The following is a 23,500-nucleotide window of genomic DNA, read 5'->3' as shown; positions in this document are numbered from 1 at the left end:
TTTTCTTTTAACAGCTCCAGATGACTGGACAGTGGAGTCTGAAATGAGAGCTGAGGTAAATGTTGTTTGGATGACTATTTTTAACCCCTTAAAGTGTCACTGTCGTGAAATTTTTTTTTGCAGAAATCAATAGTCCAGGCGATTTTAAGAAACTTTGTAATTGGGTTTATTATCCGAAAAATGCATTTTTATCATGAAAAAGCAGTTTGAAGCTCTCCCCCCTGTCTTCATTGTTCTCCTATGGAGAGAGCTAAAGAAAAGACCAAAACAGGACAACAAAGAGTTAATCTACAAATCCCTCACGGGATATCTCTACTGACCATCACCAGTGACCTGTCTGAGCTCCGATTACAGCTGTCACCCAGCTCCGTGCCTGTAATCCTCTGTTATCTGCTTTCTGCTGCCGGCTAACTCCCTCCTTCCTCCTCCCCCCTCCCCTCTCCCTAGAACAGACAGGGGACGTCTCCTGCAACAAGTCACAATTTTCAGATTTTTCAGAGTGGATGAAAAAGAGGCTTTTTACATGCAGATAATGGCAGATTTGGCTAATAAACCCAATTACAAAGTTTCTTAAAATCGCCTGGACTATTGATTTCTGCAAAAAAAAAAAAATACGACAGTGACTCTTTAAAGCTGCATTCATGTGTACCGCATTTACAACAGATTTCAATTTACTGTACTTTGCCGAAGTTGGTTACTTATTCACAGGATTTTTCAGCCATTTTTCTGCAGAGATTTTATATTAATCATAATTTACCCATAAGTGAATTCCCCTTAAGAGAATGCAGTTGAAAATGGCCCAAACTACCTGGTGGTTGGCATAAAATCAGCATCAAAGAAAAAAAACACAAAATTGTGATTAAAAAAAACAAAAAACGATTTTTGGCAATTGGTGTCACACTGATATTACACAGAGGTATAGGCATCACACCCGAAAGAGTCCAGCCTGGCCCAAAGTGGTTCTGTGTGTAAAAGCTGGCGTCAAAGTGGGCATATGGGCATTTTTTCCCCGATCTAAATAAGTAACTGGTGTTTTCTTGGTTAATTGCACTTAAGCTGGGATGGCTCCTCCTGTCACTGCGTCCAGGGTACAGTCACCTAACCTGTCACTGCGCCCAGGGTACAGTCACCCCATCTGTCACTGCGCCCAAGGTACAGTCACCCCTCCTGTCACTGTGCTCAGGATACAGTCACCCCTCCTGTCACTGTGCCCAGAATACAGTCACCCCTCCTGTCACTACACCCAGGGTACCGTACTTATCAAATAGGATAGCCATGCAGGAGCCTTGGAAAGCCTGGTGAGAAGCAGCTACTACTGGTCGAACAGCTTTCCTAGATCAAGTAAACAGAAGCTGTATTTTTTTTTGTATTTTAACATGTGTTTTGTCTTGCTTGAGGAATTCCCATGTCTCCCAATTAGAATCCAGACAAAATGCAACAAAAATGGTGAAAAGATTACAACTGTCTGGGCATGCTGGGAGTTGTCTCGCTCCGGGTAGCATTACCATGTCGGGGCATTACCTACATCCAGGGGCATAGCTAGGGATTGAGCCTAGGCGGGGCGAGTGAGTCTGAGTGGGTCCCCTGTCCTCAGTTTGGGTGTGGTGTTGCAGCTCATTCCACTAAAGAGAATAGAGCCAAATTGTAATACCACACACAATCCTGCAGATATTGTGCTGATTTTGAAAGAAAGCAACTATGTATTTTTTAATCCTGGAGAACTCCTTTAATCAGACTATCTTTGCCTAGACATAATTGTGGTGAAGGTAATAAGCTTTTAGACATTACAAAGTGATAGCTGGTTGTGTTCTCATGCTGGGATGGTACGTGTGTGTGATACAAGATACGTCATGAGCTTCTAGATATCTGTTTCCTATTGAATCTATCAATCTACCTCATATGTTAATATCATGATCTATCTCTCTGTATCCACTATCATACTGGGTACAAGATGGGAAAGCTGGGTCACCGCCATCATACTGAGTACAGGATGCTGGGAATGCTCAGTGACCACATCATACTGAGTACAGGATGCTGGGAAAGCTCGGTAACCTCCATCATCCATCGGTTCTCCCCAGCCTCCACAAACTTTGCCCTGGGAGACACTTGTTTGCCGGATGCCTTTGAACCTGGCAGTGTCTCCTGGGCCCCCCCGCAGACAGGGCCATCAGAACTTGTACTGCACGGTAATCGGGTCCCACAGGAAGCAGCTACAACCTGGGAACCGCAGCACACAGGCCTTCTTCTCCTTCCCGACCACCACCAGCCCCACACTGCAGCAGCACAGTGTGCACAGTGAGGGCACACACAATGCAGGTGCCAACAATTGTGTCTTTAGCTCCTTCTCCTTCATTGCCGTCTGCATCTGCTTCCGTGTACCCCTTGTGGTACGTGTACCGCAGGTTGAGCAACCCTGTTTTACACAGACACATAGAACCCAAACCTATACAACTTTCCAATAGCATTGAATTACATTCTATGTCTTGTCATCTCACTTTTTGTGCCGCTAAGAGCGATGGAAGTATTTGAGTTCTATAAATGTTTGAGTCACAACCCGGCTGCATTTCAGCGCCACCATTTTGTGATGTCAGCTTGCATTGGGCGCCTCTTCTGCATGGATGTGCCACCCTCCTCTTCTGAGACTGCGCTTGTATACCATACTCTTGTGACAAGCGAGAGTACAGCCGGCAGAATGGAGCCATTGGCCCCATCTCCCCTGTGACATCCACAGTTAGGTCACATGATATTCCTGGTTGAATGAATCCAAGAATATCATGTGACCTAACTGTGGACGTCACAGGGCCAATTGCGCTGCTCCGTCCGTTTTATGCCCACTTGTCACAAGAGTACAAGCGTTGACTCAAAAGCAGAGTGTGGCACATCCATACAGAAAAGAAGCCCGCTGCAAGCTGACCTCACAACACAAAATGGCGGCACTGGAGTGCAGCTGGGCTGTGACACAAGCATTTATACAGGAACTTTAATATTTCCATTGCTCGGGTGTCTGTGTAAAAAATAGTGTTTGGTCAGAAAACAGTAAAACAATTTCCTCCCTTCTCTCCCCCCCCCCCCCCCCAAATTATGGCTTATTTATTTTTCCACCTACAGGGGTGTTTGGCTGCTCTTTTTTTGTGCCATGATCTGTAGCTTTTGTTGGCACCGTATTGGTGTAGATGGAAATATGCAGGAACAGTATTGTTAAATTATGGTCTGTATCACATTTTTCCTTGCATGGACCATATTCACAGAACATGTAAATTCCCCCTTTGACTAATTAAAGAGGATGTACCACCAGGTACGTTCTCTTAAACCTGACACAGGGATAGAACGGCGACGTGACGGGGAAGTCGGTGCCGCGGTCTGTTTTTCGAACCGCGCCCCGGTTCCCCCGTATGGCGCCATTCTTTCCACGGTTACCGGCTGGTGCTCAAGCACTGGAGGTAGGCCGGCCCACCCCCAGTGGGAGGGAATTCCCTACCCTCTATGACGCGGCTCCTTTGATTCTAACGGAGCCACGTCATAGAGGGGAGGGAATTCCCTCCCACTGGGGGCGGACCGGCCTACCTCCACTGCTTGAGAATCGGCCGGCAACTGTGGAAAGAATGGCGCCGTACGGGGGAACTGGACCGTGGTTCGAAAGACGGACTGCGGCACCGGCTTCCCCGTCACGGCGCCGTTCTATCCCTGTGTCAGGTTAAAGAGGACGTACCTGGTGGTACATCCTCTTTAATTATGAGGTATGTCTGGGCAATATTGCCCTAAATCCATGTTAAGGTTAATTGAACACATAACCCTGATAATAATTGAACAATAATTATGAAATGCCCCATTTATTAGCCGAACCCCTTTTGAAAGCCTCACCTATTTGGGCAGGCCAAACTGCTGATTTTTTTTTCTTGTTTCAAGGGTACCTATCATGTGAAGTGGGCAGCAGGATGCACCACAAAAACCCTGCCAGTGGCCGGGCACAATGCAATCAGAGGCCGAGCCGGAAGAACTCTGTCCCCGGCAGATGCCCGAACAGACAGCCCACCAACAGTATTTTTGTGGCGTATTCTGCCGCCCGCTCCAAATGATAGGTACCCTTTAATTGCACTAAAGCTGTTATGCTTATTCGAAAAATAGACTAAGTGTTTACAACACCAGCTGTCCCACCCCTTTACCACTAGCAGCACCAGCCTCCTCACCCTCACCCCCCTAGTAGTACCAGCTTCCCCACCATTGCCCCCACCCCGTTACCACCAGCAGCACCAAAAACACATGAAGTCCAGCCAGTACAGAGTGTCACGGCTCAATGTGTTGGTCACGTGACTGCCTTCTCTGTGAGTGCTCAGAAGACCTGGGAAACACAGGACTTCCTGTATTTTCCATGATAACAAAAAAAAAAAAAAGAATGTAAATTGCAGACTTGCTTTATATCACATCTACTGTTGATTTAGATTTAGAAAGTTATGATGAAAGTGACACTAAAATTGCTCTATTCTGAACCTTATAGGTCTATGGGGCTATTTATGGCGCAATTTTTTTCACCATAATCTGTACTTTTTATTTGTACATTGCTTACGTAAATTCAACTTTTTGATAATTTATTCAAATTTGCAAAAAAAAAAAAAAAAGACTAAGGAGCAGGATTATCTGGTCTGATGAAATTAGGATGGAACTCTTTATGGCCTTAATGCTAAGAGTCATGTCTGGAGGAAACTTCTTCTCCTCTATTCATTAACATTCCAATCAATCATGGTGGTGGCAGCATCATGCTGAAGGGATGTTTTCCAGCGCTTGAAACAGGGAGGATGGTCAGGGTTGAAAGGAAGCTGAGTAGAGTAAAGTTCAGGCGAGTGGCTTTGGAACAACTCTCTATATGTCCTTGATTGGCCCAGCCAGAGACCTGATTTCCAAACTTAAAAATGACTAGCAGTTTGAGAGGATTGGCAGAGAAGAATGGCAGAAAAAACTTGTGGCATCCTACCCAAGAAGACTGGGCTATAATTACTACCAAAGGTGCTTCAAGTATCCTAGGTCCCAGTCTTCCTGTGCAGCATCATACTTTAGAGCAAGAAGATAGCATTGTTGTACAAGTGTACCTGTTACGAAGTCTGGACGCAGATCAGCATACCATCTACTTGCAACCGCAAGTATGGGTATATAATGTTCCTTTGGTGTTGTGCGGTGATATGTGCTGGGTGGTGTAGTGCAACCTTAGGGTTAACCTTCTGAAACCTTCCTGTCACGGTGGGGTCCGAGGGTGTTGGGGCCCTTGTCTTCTTCAGCATACACGCAGGGACATATAATTTTTAATAAAAGTCTTCACCCAATAGCAGTGAAAGTATATTAAGACTTTACTTGAAGGACAACTTAGAAGTCCTTAGCTTAGTCCTTAGCTTCAGGGGGAGAGTTACCTTGTTTACTATAGCTTAGACTTGATGGATAAATAGGGTTTCAAGAAGACAGATCTGTTCCAGGGACTTTGCGGTTTTCCAGCCTTTATAAGGTACTTGTGAATAGGTACTTGAAGTTACTGAAGAGACTTGACGCTGTCAACGCTCGCTGTCATGTACGAGGAAGACGCATGGACACACTGACTTGGAAGTCAGGAAGATGTGGACGGTGAATGGGAGACCCTCTATCACTTCACCAATCCGACAGCAGGCACTAATAAATACAGAGGATGTCCTGCGGAGACTTTGGAGACAAGTATTAGTCCTTTATGGCTGACTGGAAACAGGTTAGGGGGGTGAAGATGGAGTCTGACAGGATTAGTAAGGTGATGCAGGGAGGTTAGATGTGACTCTGGCAATACCAGACTACCAACTGTCACTGAGGAGACCGCACAGCCCTTCTGGGTAGGAGGTGGGCGGAGCTAGCTTTCCCCTGGTCAATCACTAGAGTGTGATAGGTTGCAGGGGAGGAGCACTGATCAAGCTCAACACTTGTATTATTAGCGATTAAGGGTACAAACACACACACCATATACGCAGCAGATTTGATGGTGCAGATTTGATGCTGTGTTCAGTTATTTAGATCTAATCTGTTGCGTATTTGCTGCGTATCGCAGCAGTAAATACGCTGCGTATACGGTGTGTGTGTGTTTATACCCTAATACATAACAACATATTGAATAAATATATGACAGAAAACACTATCTCCATAAGAGAGTTAGGAAAAAGCAGCAAATACATAGGTCCCAATACAGACTGTCTAAGGTTGCCAATAGCAACAATACATCTCCAGAGGCCTGACAGTAAATACCTTTCTGGGCCATTACAGGTATCCATAGGGAGGACCATGCCTGGTTGTTAATGTGCGCGACCCCAGTTGGATCAAAATGAGTGTCGCACATCGATAGTCTCTATCGATACTCGAACTTCTGGCTTCAAATGAATTACGAACCACACTGGGTCCAGACTTTGGAGAAGCGGAGATCTTTAAATGGTGTCAGATTCACAGAGACAGATGTAGGGAGGCAAGGTAACTGAAGTGGCACAACATGGGAAGAAGAATTGATTCTAATGGAGCCATGTTAAAGAGGGGAAATTATCACACTGGGGACCAGCGGGCCCGCCACCAGTTCTTCATGCTCGGCCAGTGCTCAGCAACAGACAGGCACCGTGTGCAAGAACCGCCTGTCTGTTCTTGTTAAAAAAAAGAAAAAAGTACCTAGTGGTACATTTGCTTTCAACAATAGATTAGAGATGAGCGAATCGCTCATCTAAACAAAGCACTTTGTTTGATCTGCGCTCCGCTCATTAAGCCGTCCGCCTTTTAGCGCTGCTCTGCTCCCTGTTACTTCACCCCGGGTGCTCGGGATAAGCTGGATCCAATCCTAGGAAACTGGGAGAAGACCTCTGATCACAGATAAGTGAACGGACAGTACAGAGATCTTTCTGATGACTGTTTTACTCCTAGGTCTGTAACAATGACAAGGGGGCATCCTCTATGTCTAGACTAGAGGAAAGAAGATTTCACCATCAGCACAGATGCGGATTCTTTACTGTAAGAGCAGTGAGACTGGGGAACTCTGCCACAGAGAAGGCCTGGATGCTTTTCTTAAAAAAAAATATAATATTAAGTTATAAGTTAATAGGTTATGGGCATTAGATCTCTGATTATACGTTGATCCAGGGATTATTCTGATTGCAATTGAAGTCGGAAAGGAATTTTCTCCCTGTGATGGAGATACTGTCATCTGCCTCATAGGGGTTTTGCCTTCCTCTGGATCAACACAGGGTTGCTCTAGGTTGACCTTGATGGATTCTTATCATCTTATAACCATATTAACCCTTTAAGGACATGGCCCATTTTCGATTTTACGTTTTCGGTTTTTCCTCCTTGTGTTTAAAAGGTCATAGCACTTGCATTTTTCCACCTAGAAACCCACATGACCCCTTATTTTTTGCGTCACTAATTGTACTTTGCAATTACAGGCTGAATTTTTGCATAAAGTACACTGCGAAACCAGAAAAAAATTCAAAGTGTGGTGAAATTGAAAAAAAAAAACGCATTTCTTTTATTTGGGGGAAATGTGTTTTTACGCCATTCGCCCTGGGGTAAAACTGACTTGTTATGCATGTTCCTCAAGTTGTTACGATTAAAACGATATATAACATGTATAACTTATATTGTATCTGATGGCCTGTAAAAAATTCAAACCGTTGTTAACCAATATACGTTCCTTAAAATCGCTCCATTCCCAGGCTTATAGCGCTTTTATCCTTTGGTCTATGGGGCTGTGCGAGGTGTAATTTTTTGCGCCATGATGTGATCTTTCTATCGGTACCTTGATTGCCCATATACGTCTTTTTGATCGCTTTTTATTACATTTTTTCTGGATTTAATGCGACCAAAAATGCGCAATTTTGCACTTTGGGATTTTTTTGCGCTGACGCCGTTTACCGTACGAGATCAGGAATGTGATTAATAGTTTGGGCGATTACGCATGCGGCGATAGCAAACATGTTTATTTATTTATTTGTTTACTTTTATTTAAAACCTGGGAAAAGGGGGGTGATTCAGACTTTTATTAGGGGAGGGGGCTTTTTACTATAAACAACACTTTTTTTTTTTTTTTTTACACATATACTAGAAGCCCCCCTGGGGGACTTCTAGTATATACACTTGGATCTCTCATTGAGATCTCTGCAGCATAGATATGCTGCAGAGATCCATGAGATCGGCACTCGTTTGCTTTCGGCTGCTGCAGCCGAAAACGAACGAGTGCCGAGCCGAGGACGGCACCATCTTGGACGCGTCCCCGGCCGGCATCAGTAACGGAGATCGCTCCTCCGGGACAAGGTCCCGGAGGAGCGATCTCCCCCACTAGACACCAGGGAAACGTTGCCTCCGGTAATCGGAGGCAGCTGTCAACTTTGACAGCTGCCTCCGATTAGCTAATTAGCGGGCACGGCGATCAGACTGTGCCCGCTAATAGCAGCGGTCCTGGGCTACTCGCGGCACCCGGGATCGCGGCACTTCAAAGTGGGGCCGCCGCGCGGCCCCGCTTTAAAGTGCAAGTGCGGACATATGACGTACCGGTACGTCATATGTCCTTAAGAGGTTAAAGGAGAAGTCTGCCGAAATTTTTTCTTTAAGTATTGTATTGCCCCCTAAAAGTTATACAAATCACCAATATACACTTATTACGGGAAATGCTTATAAAGTGCTTTTTTTCCCTGCACTTACTACTGCATCAAGGCTTCACTTCCTGGATAACATGATGATGTCACGACCCGACTCCCAGAGCTGTGCGGGCTCTGGCTGCTGGAGAGGATGATGGCAGAGGGATGCTCAGTGTCCCTGCAGTGCCCTGTGTGCCTCAGTGTCCCACTGCCATCATCCTCTCCAGCAGCCACAGCCCACACAGCTCTGGGAGTCGGGTCGTGACATCATCATGTTATCCAGGAAGTGAAGCCTTGATGCAGTAGTAAGTGCAGGGAAAAAAAGCACTTTATGAGCATTTCCCATAATACGTGTATGTTGGTGATTTGTATAAATTTTGGGGGGCAATACAATACTTTAATAAAAATTTTCACCGGACTTCTCCTTTAACTATGTTACTATGTAACCGCAATCTCCGCTTTCCGGCAAAAATTATTAGAATAATTCTGTAGCAAATACCCATAATCAATTTGGATATATTTAAAAACCCCAGGGGAGATTTATCAAACTGGTGTGAAGTAGAAATGGCCCAGTTGCTTCTAGCAACCAATCTGATTCCACCTTTCATTTTAAAAGGGGGACATGATCGAAACCTTTTAGTATGTTAAAGGACTAAATTAGATTCAGGAGGGAAGTGTTTTTAGCAAAAAATTGAACTCAAGAATGAAAGGACACAGTGAGAGGTTAGCTGGGGGAAAGATCAGAAGCAACGTAAGAAAATATTACTTTAAAGTGTCACTGTCGACAGGGCAGTGCACTGATTGGCTGACCGCTGGGAGGCCCCAAAGCAAGCGGGAGCAGCAAATCCGCTGCAGATACGTTGTGTGTGAAGCTACTCTGATGAAAGAGTAATAGATGCTTGGAACAAACTTCCAGGAGATGTGGTTGGTAAATCTACAAAAACAGAATTTAAACCTGCCTGGGGATAGACATATATATCTATCCTAAGAAAAAAGGGAAATACTAAAAGGGCAAACCACATGGACCCAGTGGTCCTTTTCTGCCAACAATCTTCTATGTTTCTTATAAAATAAATACATACAGTATATGTTTATAGTATAAATATTAATAATAATAATTCTTAAGGCTAGGTTCACACTGCGTTTTCAGCATCCGTTTAACGCATCCGTTTTTTTTGCAAAAAACGCATAAAAAACGGATTGCAAAAAACGGATTCATTTGTGTACATCCGTTTTTCCATTGACTTCCATTATAAAAAAAAAACGGATCCGTTTTTTTTGGCGGACCAAAACGGACCAAAAAACGTTGCTGACCCTATTTTTCTGGACGTTAAAAAAAACGGATCCGTTAAACGGATGCTGAAAACGCAGTGTGAACCTAGCCTTAAGGAGTTACTAAAAAGTCTTAATTCACTGTAACAAACCTTTAGATGTTCCCGGACCAGTACTGAACAGTCTAAGGCTGAGTTCACACTGTTTTCCTGTCTGTCTAAAAGATTCTTTTTTTGAATGCCAGAATGAAAATACATGTGTTTTTCGTAACTTTTTTTTCCCCTCAAAAAAAGTATAGGTTTTCCATAAAAAAACAAAAAACCGGATCTGTTAAACATATAGGAAAAATGTAGTGTGAACCCAGCCTAGCCTGTAAATCCAATGTTTTCTCTGGGCAGAAAGCCTGCATCCTCTCTGTATGTGTCTCAGAACTTCCTACTCAGTCCCTCCATAGACTTGTATGAGCAGTGTAAGGGTCCTATTCCACGGGCCGATGTCCTTGCAGCAGCAGTAATTACCTGCAGGTCTTCTCCGCGCTGTCTTCATCCCAGGGTCCTGCGCGCTCTATCTTCTGAATGGCCGGTCAGCTGACAGGCCACACTCAGCCAATCACAGGCCGCGGCGGTCCCGGCCTGTGATTGGCTGAGCGCTCCTTCAGCTGACCGGCCATTCAGAAGATAGAGAGCGCGGGACAGGTAATGTATGCTGCTGCTGCTGTCAAATCGTTGGTCGCCCGCCGTGCACCGCTATTCAACTGTAGCGATGCGCGGTGGGGGAACGATGATTTTAGGTCTGGCCCTAAATGAACGATCAGCCGATGACACGATCATCGGCTGATCGTTCTCTCTATGTCACCGAACGATAATCGGCCGAATCGGGCCAAATGGGGCCGATTCAGCCGATTATCGTTACTGTGGAATAGGGCCCTTAGTCTGCCCGCTTTGTGCTTTGCTTTACTGTTGATAGCTTTCCCTTAGCTGCCTTTCCACCTTTGCACACATTTCCACATGTACATTTCTTGTAGCCACACAATGTTGCCAGTAAACCGGGAACATCATGCAGCTATTAGTGATGATAAGAAGTGAGAAAGGGAAGGAGGAAATCAGCCTTGTGAACACAAAGGGAAGCTCTTTCGTCAAATAAGATCTAATATAGAGGTTTTTTTTATAATCTCTTATAATCACTTGATTTCTGCAAAGTTGTTCGAAATGATAGTTACACTTTAAGGCTGGGTTCACACTATGTATATTTCAGTCAGTATTGTGGTCCTCATATTGCATTCAAAACCAGGAGTGGATTAAAAACACAGAAAGGCTCTGTTCATACAATGGTAAAATTGAGTGGATGGCTGCCAGATAACAGTAAATAACTGCCATTATTTCAATATAACAGCCGTTGTTTTAAAATAACAGCAAATATTTGCCATTAAATGGCGGCCATCCACTCAATTTCAACATTGTGTGAACACATCCTTTCTGTGTTTTTAATCCACTCCTGGTTTTGGTTGCAATGTGAGGACCACAATACTGACTGAAATATACGTAGTTTGTGGTCCTCATATTGCAACCAAAACCAGGAGTGGATTAAAAACACAGAAAGGATCTGTTCACACAATGTTGAAATTGAGTGGATGGCCGCCATTTAATGGCAAATATTTGCTGTTGTTTTAAAACAACGGCTGTTATATTGAAATAATGGCAGTTATTTACAGTTATATGGCGGCCATCCACTCAATTTCACCATTGTGTGAACAGATCCTTTCTGTGTTTTTAATCCACTTCTAGTTTTGGTTGCTATGAGGACCATAATACTGACTGAAATATACGTAGTGTGAACCCAGCCTCAAGGGAACTGTCTGCACAATTGTGCTGATATGGTTCCCAGAATCATAGTACTATAGAGCTACTGCTGTAGTAGCAGTAGTCAGTTTGGCAGAGAGCAGCCCATCACTAGTCACCACTCTCTGCCCAGATGACTTGTTGCTGTCCCTCTCCCTCCCTTTTTTTTCCTTACTAAAGCTACTGTTGAAGCCGCGGCTGGTACGTTGGCAAAAAGTCACTGATTTTTAATCAGACTAGTTGGTGCATGTGTCTAGTTAGCACAAAACTGGGCACATGACAAGTTAAATTTTTTGTTTGGGTACACCAACCACTGTTGTTGTTGTTGTTGTTGTTGTTGTTGTTGTTGTGTTTTTTCTTTTTTTTTATATAAATTGTTTGAGATCCCCATTGCATGCTTCTACTTAAATGCCCTACTTTCATGACATATCACTGTAGCGTAATTTATTTTCTTTTTTCCATAATATATAATAATATAAATTAATATTCTTTTTACACTGTTAACTTGTATCGATTTAAATGTTGTTCTTTCAGGAGGCTATGTTTGGATCTGAGCCTCAGCTACCATATCTAAGATACACTCCAACAGGTGGGAGAGGTAAGCGATGTATTATTATTCAACTGTTATACTTTAGGGCTTTTATGTGTATTTACCCTGGCGTGGGGAATGGGATATAATGTATACTATAATACAGTTAAGTCCATATATATATTTGGACACTGACACAATTTTTTTTACCTGTTTACTTAACCCCTTAAGGACAGAGCCTGAAATGGCCTTAATGACAGAGACAAATTTTATGAATATGACCTGTGTCACTTTAGTCATTAATAACTTCGGCATGCTTTTACCTATCCGGCTGATTCTGAGATTGTTTTCTCATGACATATTGTACTTTACATTTCTGGTAAATTGGAGTCGATATTTATAACGAATATTTATGAAAAAACCCCAAATAACGTGAAAAATTGTGAAAAAATGCATTTTTCCAACTTTGAAACTTTTTTACTTATACAGAAAGTGGTTATACCACATAAATTATATATTAAATAGCATTAGCAACATGTCTACTTTATGTTGGCGGCATTTATTAAACGATCTTTCATATTTTTTTTAGACAATAGAAAGCTTAAAACATAAGCAGCAAATTTCCAAATTTTCAGTAAAATTTCAAAATCAGATATTTTTAGGGACCTGTTCAGGTTTAAAGTGTATTTGAGGGGCCTGTATGTTAGAAAGCTCCACAAAGCACCCCATTTCAGAAACTGCACCCCCCAAACTGTGCAAAAGCACATCCAGAAAGTGTTTTAACCCTTTAGGGGAGTCATAGAAATAAAAGCGAAGTGTGTAAGAAATTTGAAAATTTTAATTTTCTGTGCAGAGATTTTATTGTAATCGAATATTTTTCATATTTATAAACTTATTACTAGAGAAATTCACCCCAATATTGATTGCCCCGTTTCTGCAGTTTATAGAAATACCCCATATGTGGCCCTATTGCGCTGTTTGACGGAACCACAAGCCTCAGATATAAAGGAGCGCCTAGTGCATTTCAATGGCTCCGTTATATTTGGTCATTTCTGACTGTACCACTTCAGGTTGGCAGAGGCTCTGGGGTGCCAAAACCTAAAAAACACCCCTAAAGGGACACCATTTAGAAAACTAGACCCTTCAAGAAATGTAACAAGGGGTGCAGTGAGCATCTGGACCCCACAGGTGCTTCACAGATTTTCAAAACAATGTGGCGTGAAAAAAGAAAAATGTATTTTTTACACTATAACGTTGTTCTAGCCTTCAATTTTTCATTTTCACGATGGGATAAAAGGAAAAAAAAACACAAAGCGTGTAGCGCAGTTTCTCCCGAGTACAGAAATACCCCACATGTGGACATAAAGTGCCAAGCGGGCGCAACACGAGCGTCCAAAGGGAAGGAGCGCCAATTGGCTTTTGGAAGCTGGATTTTACTGGAATGGATTTCAAGGGTCATGTTGCATTTACAAAGCCCTCGTGTTGCCAAAACACTGGAAACCCCCCACAAGTGACCCCATTCTGGAAACTACACCCCTCAAGGAATCTAACAAGGGGTGCAGTGAGCATATGGACCCCACTGGTGACTGGCACAAATGTGGAACAATGTGACGTGAAAGGGAAAATTTTCATTTTTTCACTTTCACGGCACAAATGTGGCCGTCATCAAGGGGTCCATATCCTCACTGCACCCCTTGTTAGATTCCTTGAGGGGTGTAGTTTCCAGAATGGGGTCACTTGTGGGGGGTGTCCAGTGTTTTGGCAGCACGAGGGCTCTGTAAATGCGACATGGCGTTCATCATCCATTCTGGCCACATCCAGCCTCCAAAATCCAAATGGCGCTCCTTCCCTTTGGAGGCTTGCCCTGCGCCCACATGGCGCTTTATGTCCACATGTGGGGTATTTACGGACTCGGGGGAAATTGCTCTACACATTTTGTGTTTTGTTTTATCTTTTAACCCCTTGCTCTACATTTTTTGTGTGTTTTTTCCCCCCTCTTTTAACCCCTTGTCAAAATGAAAAATGTAAGGCTAAACCAACATTATAGTCTAAAAAATGTAATATTTCATTTTCACGCCATATTGTTCCACATTTGTGCCCGTCACCAGTGGGGTCCATATGCTCACTACACCCCTTGTTACATTCCCTGAGGGGTGTAGTTTCCATAATGGGGTCACTTGTGGGGGGGCTCAACTGTCTTGGCAACACAGGGGCCTTTTAAATGCAACATGGCCCCTCGAAATCCATTCCAGCCAAATCCAGCCTCCAAAAACCAAATGGAGCTCCTTCCCTTTGGAGGCTTACCCTGCATCCGCATGGCGCTTTATGTCCACATGTCGGGTATTTCCATACTCAGGGGAAATTGCTCTACACATTTAGTGTTTTTTTTTTATCTTTTAACCCCTTGTGAAAATGAAAAAATTAAGACAAGATCAATGATTTAGTGTAAAAATTTAACATTTTTTACACTAAATGTTGGTCTAGCCTTGATTTTTTCCTTTTCCACAAGGGGTTAAACAAGAAAGTGAACACAAAACGTGTAGGGTAATTTCCACTGAGTAAGAAAATGCCCCACATGTGGATATAATGTGCCATATGGGCACAGGGCAAACCACCAAAGGGACAGAGCGGCATTTAGAGGCTGGAATGGAGGATGGAGACCATGTCGCAATTAAAAAGCTCCTGTGCTGCCAGGGCAGTAGAAACCCCCCACAAGTGACCCCATTCTGGAAACTACACCGCATAAGGAATCTAACAAGGGGTGCAGTGAGGATATGGACCACACTGGTGACGGGCACATATGTGGAACATGTGCCGTGAAAATAAACAATACAATATTTTCATTTTCACGGCCCAAATGTGGCCGTCACCAGGGGGCCATATCCCCACTGCTTCCCTCGTTAGATTCCTTATGGGGTGTAGTTTCCAGAATAGGGTCACTTGTGGGGGTTTCTACTGCCCTGGCAGCACAGAGGCTTTGTAATTGCATCATGGTATCCTCTAATGGGAATGGCGGCCATACCTATTTAGCTGGGGAAAAGGGACAATTCTAATTTATTTGGGGGTATTAGGCCAATTATTAGTTTATAAGGTTGAAAATGACAGGTGTCCATCAAATTCAACCTGTGTTGATCCAGAGGAAGGCAAAAAAACCCTCGTGAGGCAGACGACAGTAGCTTTATCACAGGGGAAAAATTCCTTCCCGACTCCATAATGGCAATCAGAATAATCCCCGGATCAACGTGACCCCTGAAATAGGAATAAGTAACAGAATTTAGATAATGTAGAACTCCGATGACGTGTGGTACGCCTTGAAGCGATCCAGTATGCAGAGGCCGGGGTGATCAAGACAGGTGTCACACTGGAAAATGGTGTCCTTCCTGATCCCCCTGTTACGCCACACTCTGCACTTCTGGGGTCTCCTGTTTTCCAGTGTGGGGGACGTCACCTGGAAAATGTTGTCCTGGTGCGATACGGGGTCCTTCATATCCAGAAGCGCTGGGTCCGCTCCATGGACCAGAAGAGGGGGTGCTGGTATAAAAGTTATCCCCGTACAGGTGGTAACCTCTATCCAGCAGTGGGAAGATCAGTTCCTGAATGATCTCCCCACTAACTCCGAGGATGGGGGGGGGTTCATCTGGGGGTGGATTTGGGTGTCCCTTCCTTCATACACTGTAATGGTACGTGCACACTGCGGAATGGTGGAGGATAACCCTTTGTGCATTCCGCAGCTGGCACCCACCGGCGGACAGATGCGGGCGCGCGTCTCCGCTCGTGTCACACTCCATTCTATGCACGAGCGGATTCTGCCCTCTGTCCAAAGAATGAACGTGTTCATTCTTTGGACGGACAACGGAATCCGCCCATGCATAGAATGGAGTCTATGACACGGACGGAGACGCGCGCCCGCATCAGTCCGCCGGTGGGTGCCAGCTGCGGAATGCACAAAGGGTTATCCTTCGTCATTCCGCAATGTGCACGTACCCTAAATCTGTAAGTGTACCCTGAGGTACTCTCACAGAGTTTGTAGAATTTCACGCCATACCGTGATCTCTTATTGGGACGGTACTAGCGGAAAAGACGTGTCTGTGGGGCAGCGTACGCTACACTACCCCCAGACACGTCACTGGATGAGGATGAATATAAAAGTTGGGTCCTCTCTGTGCTTCCATGTAGGTAGCCTCACCCCAGTAAATAGTATCCCCTATGTAGCTATCCCTCACGTAGGTAACCCATCTAGTAGTAAGCACCCCCTGTAGATAACCCACTCTATAGTCAACCCCTCTGTAGGTAAGCCCCCCTATGCCCAATTACCTCCTGTAGTAAACACCATTGCCTGTAGGTAATCTCCTTTCTGTTGGCAATTAACCCTCTCAATAATCAATCCCCCTCTAGGTAAATCCCCATCTTCTATAGGTAATTCCCCCCCTGTGTATAACCCCCACTTTTTAGGCAATTCCCCTGTTAGTAAGCCACCTGCCCCCGACAGGATATCCCCTCTGTAGGCAATCTCTCCTCTAATTAAATTAAAATAACAATAACAAATACTCACCCGGATCTAGCACAGTTCCTCGGCGCCCTCCTATCCTCCAAGCCCTGTGAGCGCTCTTGCATAGATGCAGCACCTGCGGTGGAGGGCGCAAGTTGACACTTGACCACTCGGTTTTCAGGTGTCTTGGTCTATAACTTTTTCAGTCCTGCAGCGTGTAGGTGAGACACTTACATGCTGCTGCACTGCACTTAAAAACCGGAGTCCCTGCTTGCTAACAGCCGCAGAACGGAGTTCGAAGGTTATCAGTTAAAAGTCTTTAACTTTTGCAGTCCTGCAGCATATAAGTGATGCAGAGCTTAAAAGACAATTCCGGGCAAAAGTATTTTTTAATGTTATTACTTATGGAAAGTTAGACACATTTCTAATGTACATTAATTATGGGAAATGCACATATACTGCTATTTCTCTTAATTTTGTAGATCATGGAGTGTTAAAATTCTGTCCAGAACCATGACGTCACGAAGCACTTGTAATTCCTATGGAGTGTCCAGCAGGGGGCGCACTATATATAGAAGTCAATGAGTACCATTGACTTCTATGTATAGTGCATCCCCTGCTGGACACACTTTGGATTCCATTGATGTGTATGTAAAAATGTAATGTACAGTAGGTTTTTGATTGAATACATTTATGGAATACTTTGGAGAGCAAGTGTCCTTGCTCACCAAAGTATTCCATAAATGTATTCAATCAATACATTTGGAGGGCACAGAGCAGGGAGGGAGAGAGGTGCATGTGCATCTAACTACCTCCCCCTCCCTCCATGCTTGGAGATGGACACATGTACACAGTACTACTCCTCCTATTATCTGCTCATAGTATGAGCAGGTGATGGGAGGAGTAGTACCAGGGCCATCACCAGTCCGCCCACCGCCACCTCCCCGCCGCCGCCATATATGCACTGTATTACTACTCCCATCATCTGCTCATAGTATGAGCAAATGATGGGGGCAGAGCTGGGGAGTCTGAGTCGGAGCTAGTTTGGTGGGAGTCGAGTCGGAGCTAGTTTTGTCTGGAGTCGGAGTTGGAGTCGGGAAAAAAATGTACCGACTCCAGCTTTAAAAAAATCTTTAAAAAATGTAGAATTGAATTTTGATATGAATTTTGATATGAATTTTACAAGTTTTGCTCATGAATATATATTATGAGCAACATTCTAATAGGACACTGGCCCTATTACATTAGGGGGGTCATAGAAAAGTTGTCAGTCACTATTTGGCAGTCTGTTTCTGAGCTGGAAGAGTCCATTGTGTGGGGGGAGATCTGTGCCGCCGTCTTACTGGATGCTGGATGACTGTTTATGAGCAGCAGTGTAATATGAAGATATCCTGTGTAATATAGAGAAGGAGAAGACACAAGTAGTGTAGCTGTAACCTCTCTCCTCAATGTGGTGTTATCATTATGTGTGACCCCTCTCTATATCACTATGTGTGACCCCTCTCTATATCCCTATGTGTGACCCCTCTCTATATCCCTATGTGTGACCTCTCTCTATATCAGTATGTGTGACCCCTCTCTATATCACTACGTGTGACCCCTCTCTATATCACTACGTGTGACCCCTCTCTATATCACTGTGTGACCCCTCTCTATATCACTGTGTGACCCCTCTCTATATCACTGTGTGACCCCTCTATATCACTATGTTTGAGCCCTCTATATCACTATGTGTGACCCCTCTATATCACTGTGTGACCCCTCTCTATATATCACTGTGTGACCCCTCTCTATATATCACTATGTGTGACCCCTCTCTATATCACTATGTGTGACTCCTCTCTATATCACTATGTGTGACCCCCTGTATATCACTATATGTGACCCCTCTCTATATCACTATGGCTGACCTCTATATTACAAGTATCTGGCATTGTTAGCAGTGTTTCTTCAAGTATGGTCAATATTTAGTTTGAAACATAGAAGATTGTCAGCAGGAAAAGACCACCTGCTCCTTCTAGTCTACTTGTGAGTAGTTCAGTACATGGAGGCTGGTGACTGGCTGCATCCACTGCACGCACAGGAGAAGCTGCTTTATATACAGTATTCCTTTATTCACTCAGAAGTCGCCCCAGGATCGTGTAGGGCATTAGGGAGATGCTGCTGAGCCAGTGTGATATATAACTCCCCTGGTATATGACTGGCCATTTATGTCGGAGTCGGTCCTGATAAAATTCAGGAGTCTGAGTAGGTCCTGAAAAAATTCAGAAGTCGGAGTTGGAATCGGAGCTGCGGCTTACCGACTCCATAGCCCTGGATGGGGGAGTAGTACCTGCGCTATCCCCATCACATTGCCCCCGGCCGCGCCGCTCCTCACACAAGGGCTTCATCATGCCCCCTCCTCCTCCTCCCAGCTTCAAACTTCAAACCATCCCGCCGCTGACTCATCGCCCAGCCGCCGCTCTCTGCTCACATGCCGGCCGCATCAGCCCTCCCCCACCCCGCAGGGAGCAAGGCATTTGGTGATGGCCCTGGTACTACTCCTCCCATCATCTGCTCATACTATGAGCAGATGATGGGAGGAGTAGTACTGTGTATATGTGTCCAGCACCGAGCAGGGAGGGAGGGGGAAGGTAATTAGATGCATAGGCACCTCTCTCCCTGCCTGCTCGGTGCCCTCCAAATGTCATGATTGAATACATTTATGGAATACTTTGGGGAGCAAGGACACTTGCTCCCCAAAGTATTCCATAAATGTATTCAATCAAAAACCTACTGTACATTACATTTTTACATACACATCAATTGAATCCATAAAGTTTCCAGCAGGGGGCGCACTATATATAGAAGTCAATGGTACTTATTGACTTCTATATATAGTGCGCCCCCTGCTGGACACTCCATAGGAATTATAAGTGATTCGTGACGTCACGGTTCTGGACAGAACTCTGTCATGATCTACTAAATTAAGGGAAATAGCAGTATATGTGCATTTCCCATAATTAATGTACAATAGAAATTTGTCTAACTTTCCAGAAGTAATAACATATTAAAAAATACTTTTGACCGAACTTCTCCTTTAAATACTGTGTCACCCTCTGCAGCACACAGAGGGTTAGAAAGCAGCCACAACATTCATGTGTTATTAGCAACTACAAAATCCACTCATTTCTGGAAAAAAAAAACACCCATGAGGTCAAAATCCCCCATTCACTCTTAGAATAATGTCTTGAGGTGTGTATTTTTCAAAATTTGGTCAGTTCTGGTGGTTTTTCATGGTATAGGCATCTCAAGTGCCAATCTGTGCCCCCTTCACGCATCGACAAGTGGTGAGTAGACCTGACAAAAAGTTGCAAAATATTGCACAACAGCTTAGCTTATCATTATTTTTATTTTTTTTATAAAGCGCCCTTAATTCCAGAGCGCTATACAAGCGTCAGGAGTAACAAACAGGAACATTACAAGATCAAAAACACATTACATCAAGGCAAATGGCAGACTGGTACATGGGGGAAGAGGACTCTGCCCGCAAGGGCTTACAATCTATAAGGTGCGGTGAGAGAAACGGGAGTTAAAGTGCAGCCGGTCAAGTGTGATGCAGAATTGTTATAGGTTGTAGCCTAGTTTGAAGAGATGGGTTTTGAGGTTACTTTTGAAGGACTTGATGGTGGATGAGAGCCGGATGTGTCGGGGAAGCGCGTTCCAGAGTATGGGGGAGGCTCAGGCAAAGTCTTGGAGGCGGTTGTGTGAGGTACGAACAAGGGGAGAGCACATAAGGAGGTCACTGGATGATTGTAGGTTGTGTGAGGGACGGTAGTGGGATATCAGGTCAGAGATGTACGGAGGGGACAGGCTGTGTATGGCCTTGTACGTCATGGTCAACAATTTAAAATGAATACGTTGGGCAATGGGGAACCAGTGAAGGGATTGGCAGAGAGGAGATGCAAAGCGAGGGGAAAGATGGATTAGTCGGGCAGCAGAGTTAAAGGACAACTCCGGCGAAAAAATTTTTTGGCTTATTTAACACACATTACAAAGTTATATAACTTTGTAATGTGGTTAAATACCCGGTCTGGCCCCCTTCCCCCACTTTCCGACCCCCGACCCCCCCACCCCGGAAGTTAAAGAATATATACATTACCTATTACAGTCGTCACGGTCCTCTTCTCTGGTGTCGGGTGATGTCAGAGCTGGGGGCGGTCCGGGTCTTCTTCCTCCTCGGCGTCTTCATTGAGAGTGAATGGGAGAGAAAAGGCTGCTGGTGCACATGCGCACCAGCAGCCTTTTTATTGGCTGGAGCGCATCACATGGCTTCCAGCTTGCTCAGCCCTGATTGGCTGAGCTTGCTGGAAGCCATGTGATGCGCTCCAGCCAATGAAAAGGCTGCCGGTGCGCAAGCGCGCTGGCAGCCTTTTCTCTCTCATGGACCCGGAAGAAGGAGACATCGCTGGACGGCGGACGCAGGTGACGGTGAGGCGGACGGCGGCCGAATGGAGTGGCGATCGTCACCGGAGGGATGGTGAGTATGGTGTCTGTGTGTGTCTGTGTTTTTTTTTTTTTGGGGGGGGGGTCCCGCCGGAGTTGTCCTTTAAGGATAGACTGGAGGGGAGAAAGGTGTTTGGTGGAAGGCCAGAGAGGAGGATGTTACAGCAGTCCAAGCCGGAGATAATAAAAGCATGCACCAGCAATTTTGTAGAGTCGGGTGAGAAAAGAGCGGATTCTGGAAATGTTTTTGAGGTTAAGGCAGCAGGAGGTGGTCAGGGTCTGAATGTGTGGTTTAAAGGACAGGGCAGAGTCAAAGGTAACCCCAAGGCAGTGGACTTGGGGGACAGGGGACAGAGTGCAGCCGCCATTGATAGTGATATACAGGTTAGACGGCGGGGTGGAGTGAGATAGAGGAAAAATGATTAGTTCTGTTTTGTCAATGTTGAGCTTTAGAAAATGGGAGGAGAAGAAGGGAAGATATAGCCGATAGACACTCTGGAATCCTGGATAGCAAAGAGGTGACATCCGGATCGGAGAGGTAGAACAGAGTGTCATCGGTGTAGAGGTGGTACCTGAAGCCATGGGATTCTATGATGTGTCCCAGGCCAGAGGTATAGCTAGAGAAGAGGCTCAAGTACAGAGCCTTAGGGGACACCAACAGTGAGGGGATGAGGACAGGAGGCGGTGTGGTAGCATGAGACACTAAAGCCCCTATTTCACGGGTCGTTTAGAGGAGCAAACGAGCGCTCTCAGCGCTCGTTTGCTCCTCGTTCCCCGCTCGCTGACGCCGCTATTCTATGCGGCAGCAGCGAGCAGGTGAGTGCGGAAGGGGCGGGGGGCTGCCCGGGTGATCGCTGATCATCCTGGCAGCCCATAGGATATAGCAGCGTCTGCTACCGATGCTCCTATTGAACGGAGCGACGGCAGCAGATCACTGTATCAGTCGCTTGTTTTTCAACATGTTGAAAAACAAGCGACTGCAACGATCAGCCGACATGAACAATGTCGGCTGATCATTGGACTCTATTCCACGGCACGATTATCGTCCGTAGCAGCCGATATCGGCCGAATACGGACGATAATCGTTCCGTGGAATAGGGCCTTAAGGGGGAGATTTATCAAAGGGTGTAAAATTTAGACTGGTGCAAACTGATGAAAGGAAAGAGGAGCTGTGCTTGGTTGCTGTGGCCAGTTTGCACCAATCTAAATTTTACACCCTTTGATAAATCTCCCCCTAAAAGTGCAGTTGGAGAGGTAAGAGGAGATCCAGGAGAGGGCTGAGCAAGTGACACCAAAGAATGAAAGAATTTGTAGGGGGAGAGAATGTTCAGCTGTTTTGGTGGGGCGGCGCCTGACTGAGCATGTAACCGGACGCACCTCGTTACAGCTCCTGCATACCGGCAGTCCTCCTGAGCTTCTGCGGGCTCCCCGATCGGTGCACACTCTCCCTTCCTGTGCCAGAACCTTCCAGCAGTTGCGGAGAGGCAGATATGGTGGGCGGCACCACCCACAAGAACACCCGAGACGCCAAAGACCCGGCAGGGCGCGGGTCCCGAGGTACCCAAAATGGTGCCGGCGGCTCCGTAGCCACTCCAAGGCGGGCAGCACAGATTACCCCAGGAGGCGCTGCCTCTATATTGGCGGCGTTTGCCAGACCGCACTCAGAGGGTAAGGAGCACAGCCCTGCAACACCCCATTCCTACAGCCCACGATCCCAGCCTCAGGACTCTGTCACTTATCAGGCCCAGAGCCCCCTTCCAGCAATGGCGCAGGTACACAGAGAGGAGGAGGAGGTAGAAAATGAGCTGCCTGAACCTACCCTGCGGGAGGTATTCCAAGCTGTCACTAAGGGGAATCTTGCTAAAGCTGCTCTGCAACAACAAGTGGGCACAATACAGGAGGAGTTATCCTTTATGAGGCAGAATGTGCAAAAAGTGAGTGAGAAAATAGTGGCTGCTGAGGGCAGAATCAGTGACCTGGAAGACAAGATGGCCCCTGTTGTCAGAGATACACGCAGACATGACCAACAACTATCTGCACTTCTCCTTAAGGCTGATGACTTGGAGAACAGGCTCCGGCGCAATAATGTCCGCATTGTATTGGTTACCTCTACCCCGGCTATCCTTGGGGTATTCCTCTCCAGCTATGAAGATCTCTATAGCTCCAAATTGGAGGTCACCCTCCCTCAAATTTCAGAATTTCTATCATCCATTTCTCTCCCCACCCTTACTGATGACGCTAGAGACTCCCTGGACTCCTCGTTGACATTGGA

The 23,500-nt window shown here is 45.3% G+C and overlaps 1 protein-coding gene across 1 annotated transcript in view; it reads left to right on the top strand.

Annotated features, from left to right (window-relative positions):
• Positions 1–23,500, top strand: part of MIER2 (MIER family member 2) — a 70,771-nt gene that overhangs the window by 25,457 nt on the left and 21,814 nt on the right. Inside the window, exons 5-6 of the mRNA XM_069964441.1 lie at positions 15–55; positions 12,260–12,323. Of these exons, the coding sequence (XP_069820542.1) occupies positions 15–55; positions 12,260–12,323 (105 nt within the window). The remainder of the gene's footprint in view (positions 1–14; positions 56–12,259; positions 12,324–23,500) is intronic.

This window comes from Dendropsophus ebraccatus, chromosome 3 (assembly GCF_027789765.1).
Source record: "Dendropsophus ebraccatus isolate aDenEbr1 chromosome 3, aDenEbr1.pat, whole genome shotgun sequence".
In the NCBI taxonomy this organism is placed as follows: domain Eukaryota; kingdom Metazoa; phylum Chordata; class Amphibia; order Anura; family Hylidae; genus Dendropsophus; species Dendropsophus ebraccatus.
The sequence above is the reverse complement of the archived record's forward strand: the minus strand, read 5'-3'. Positions and strand labels throughout refer to the sequence as shown.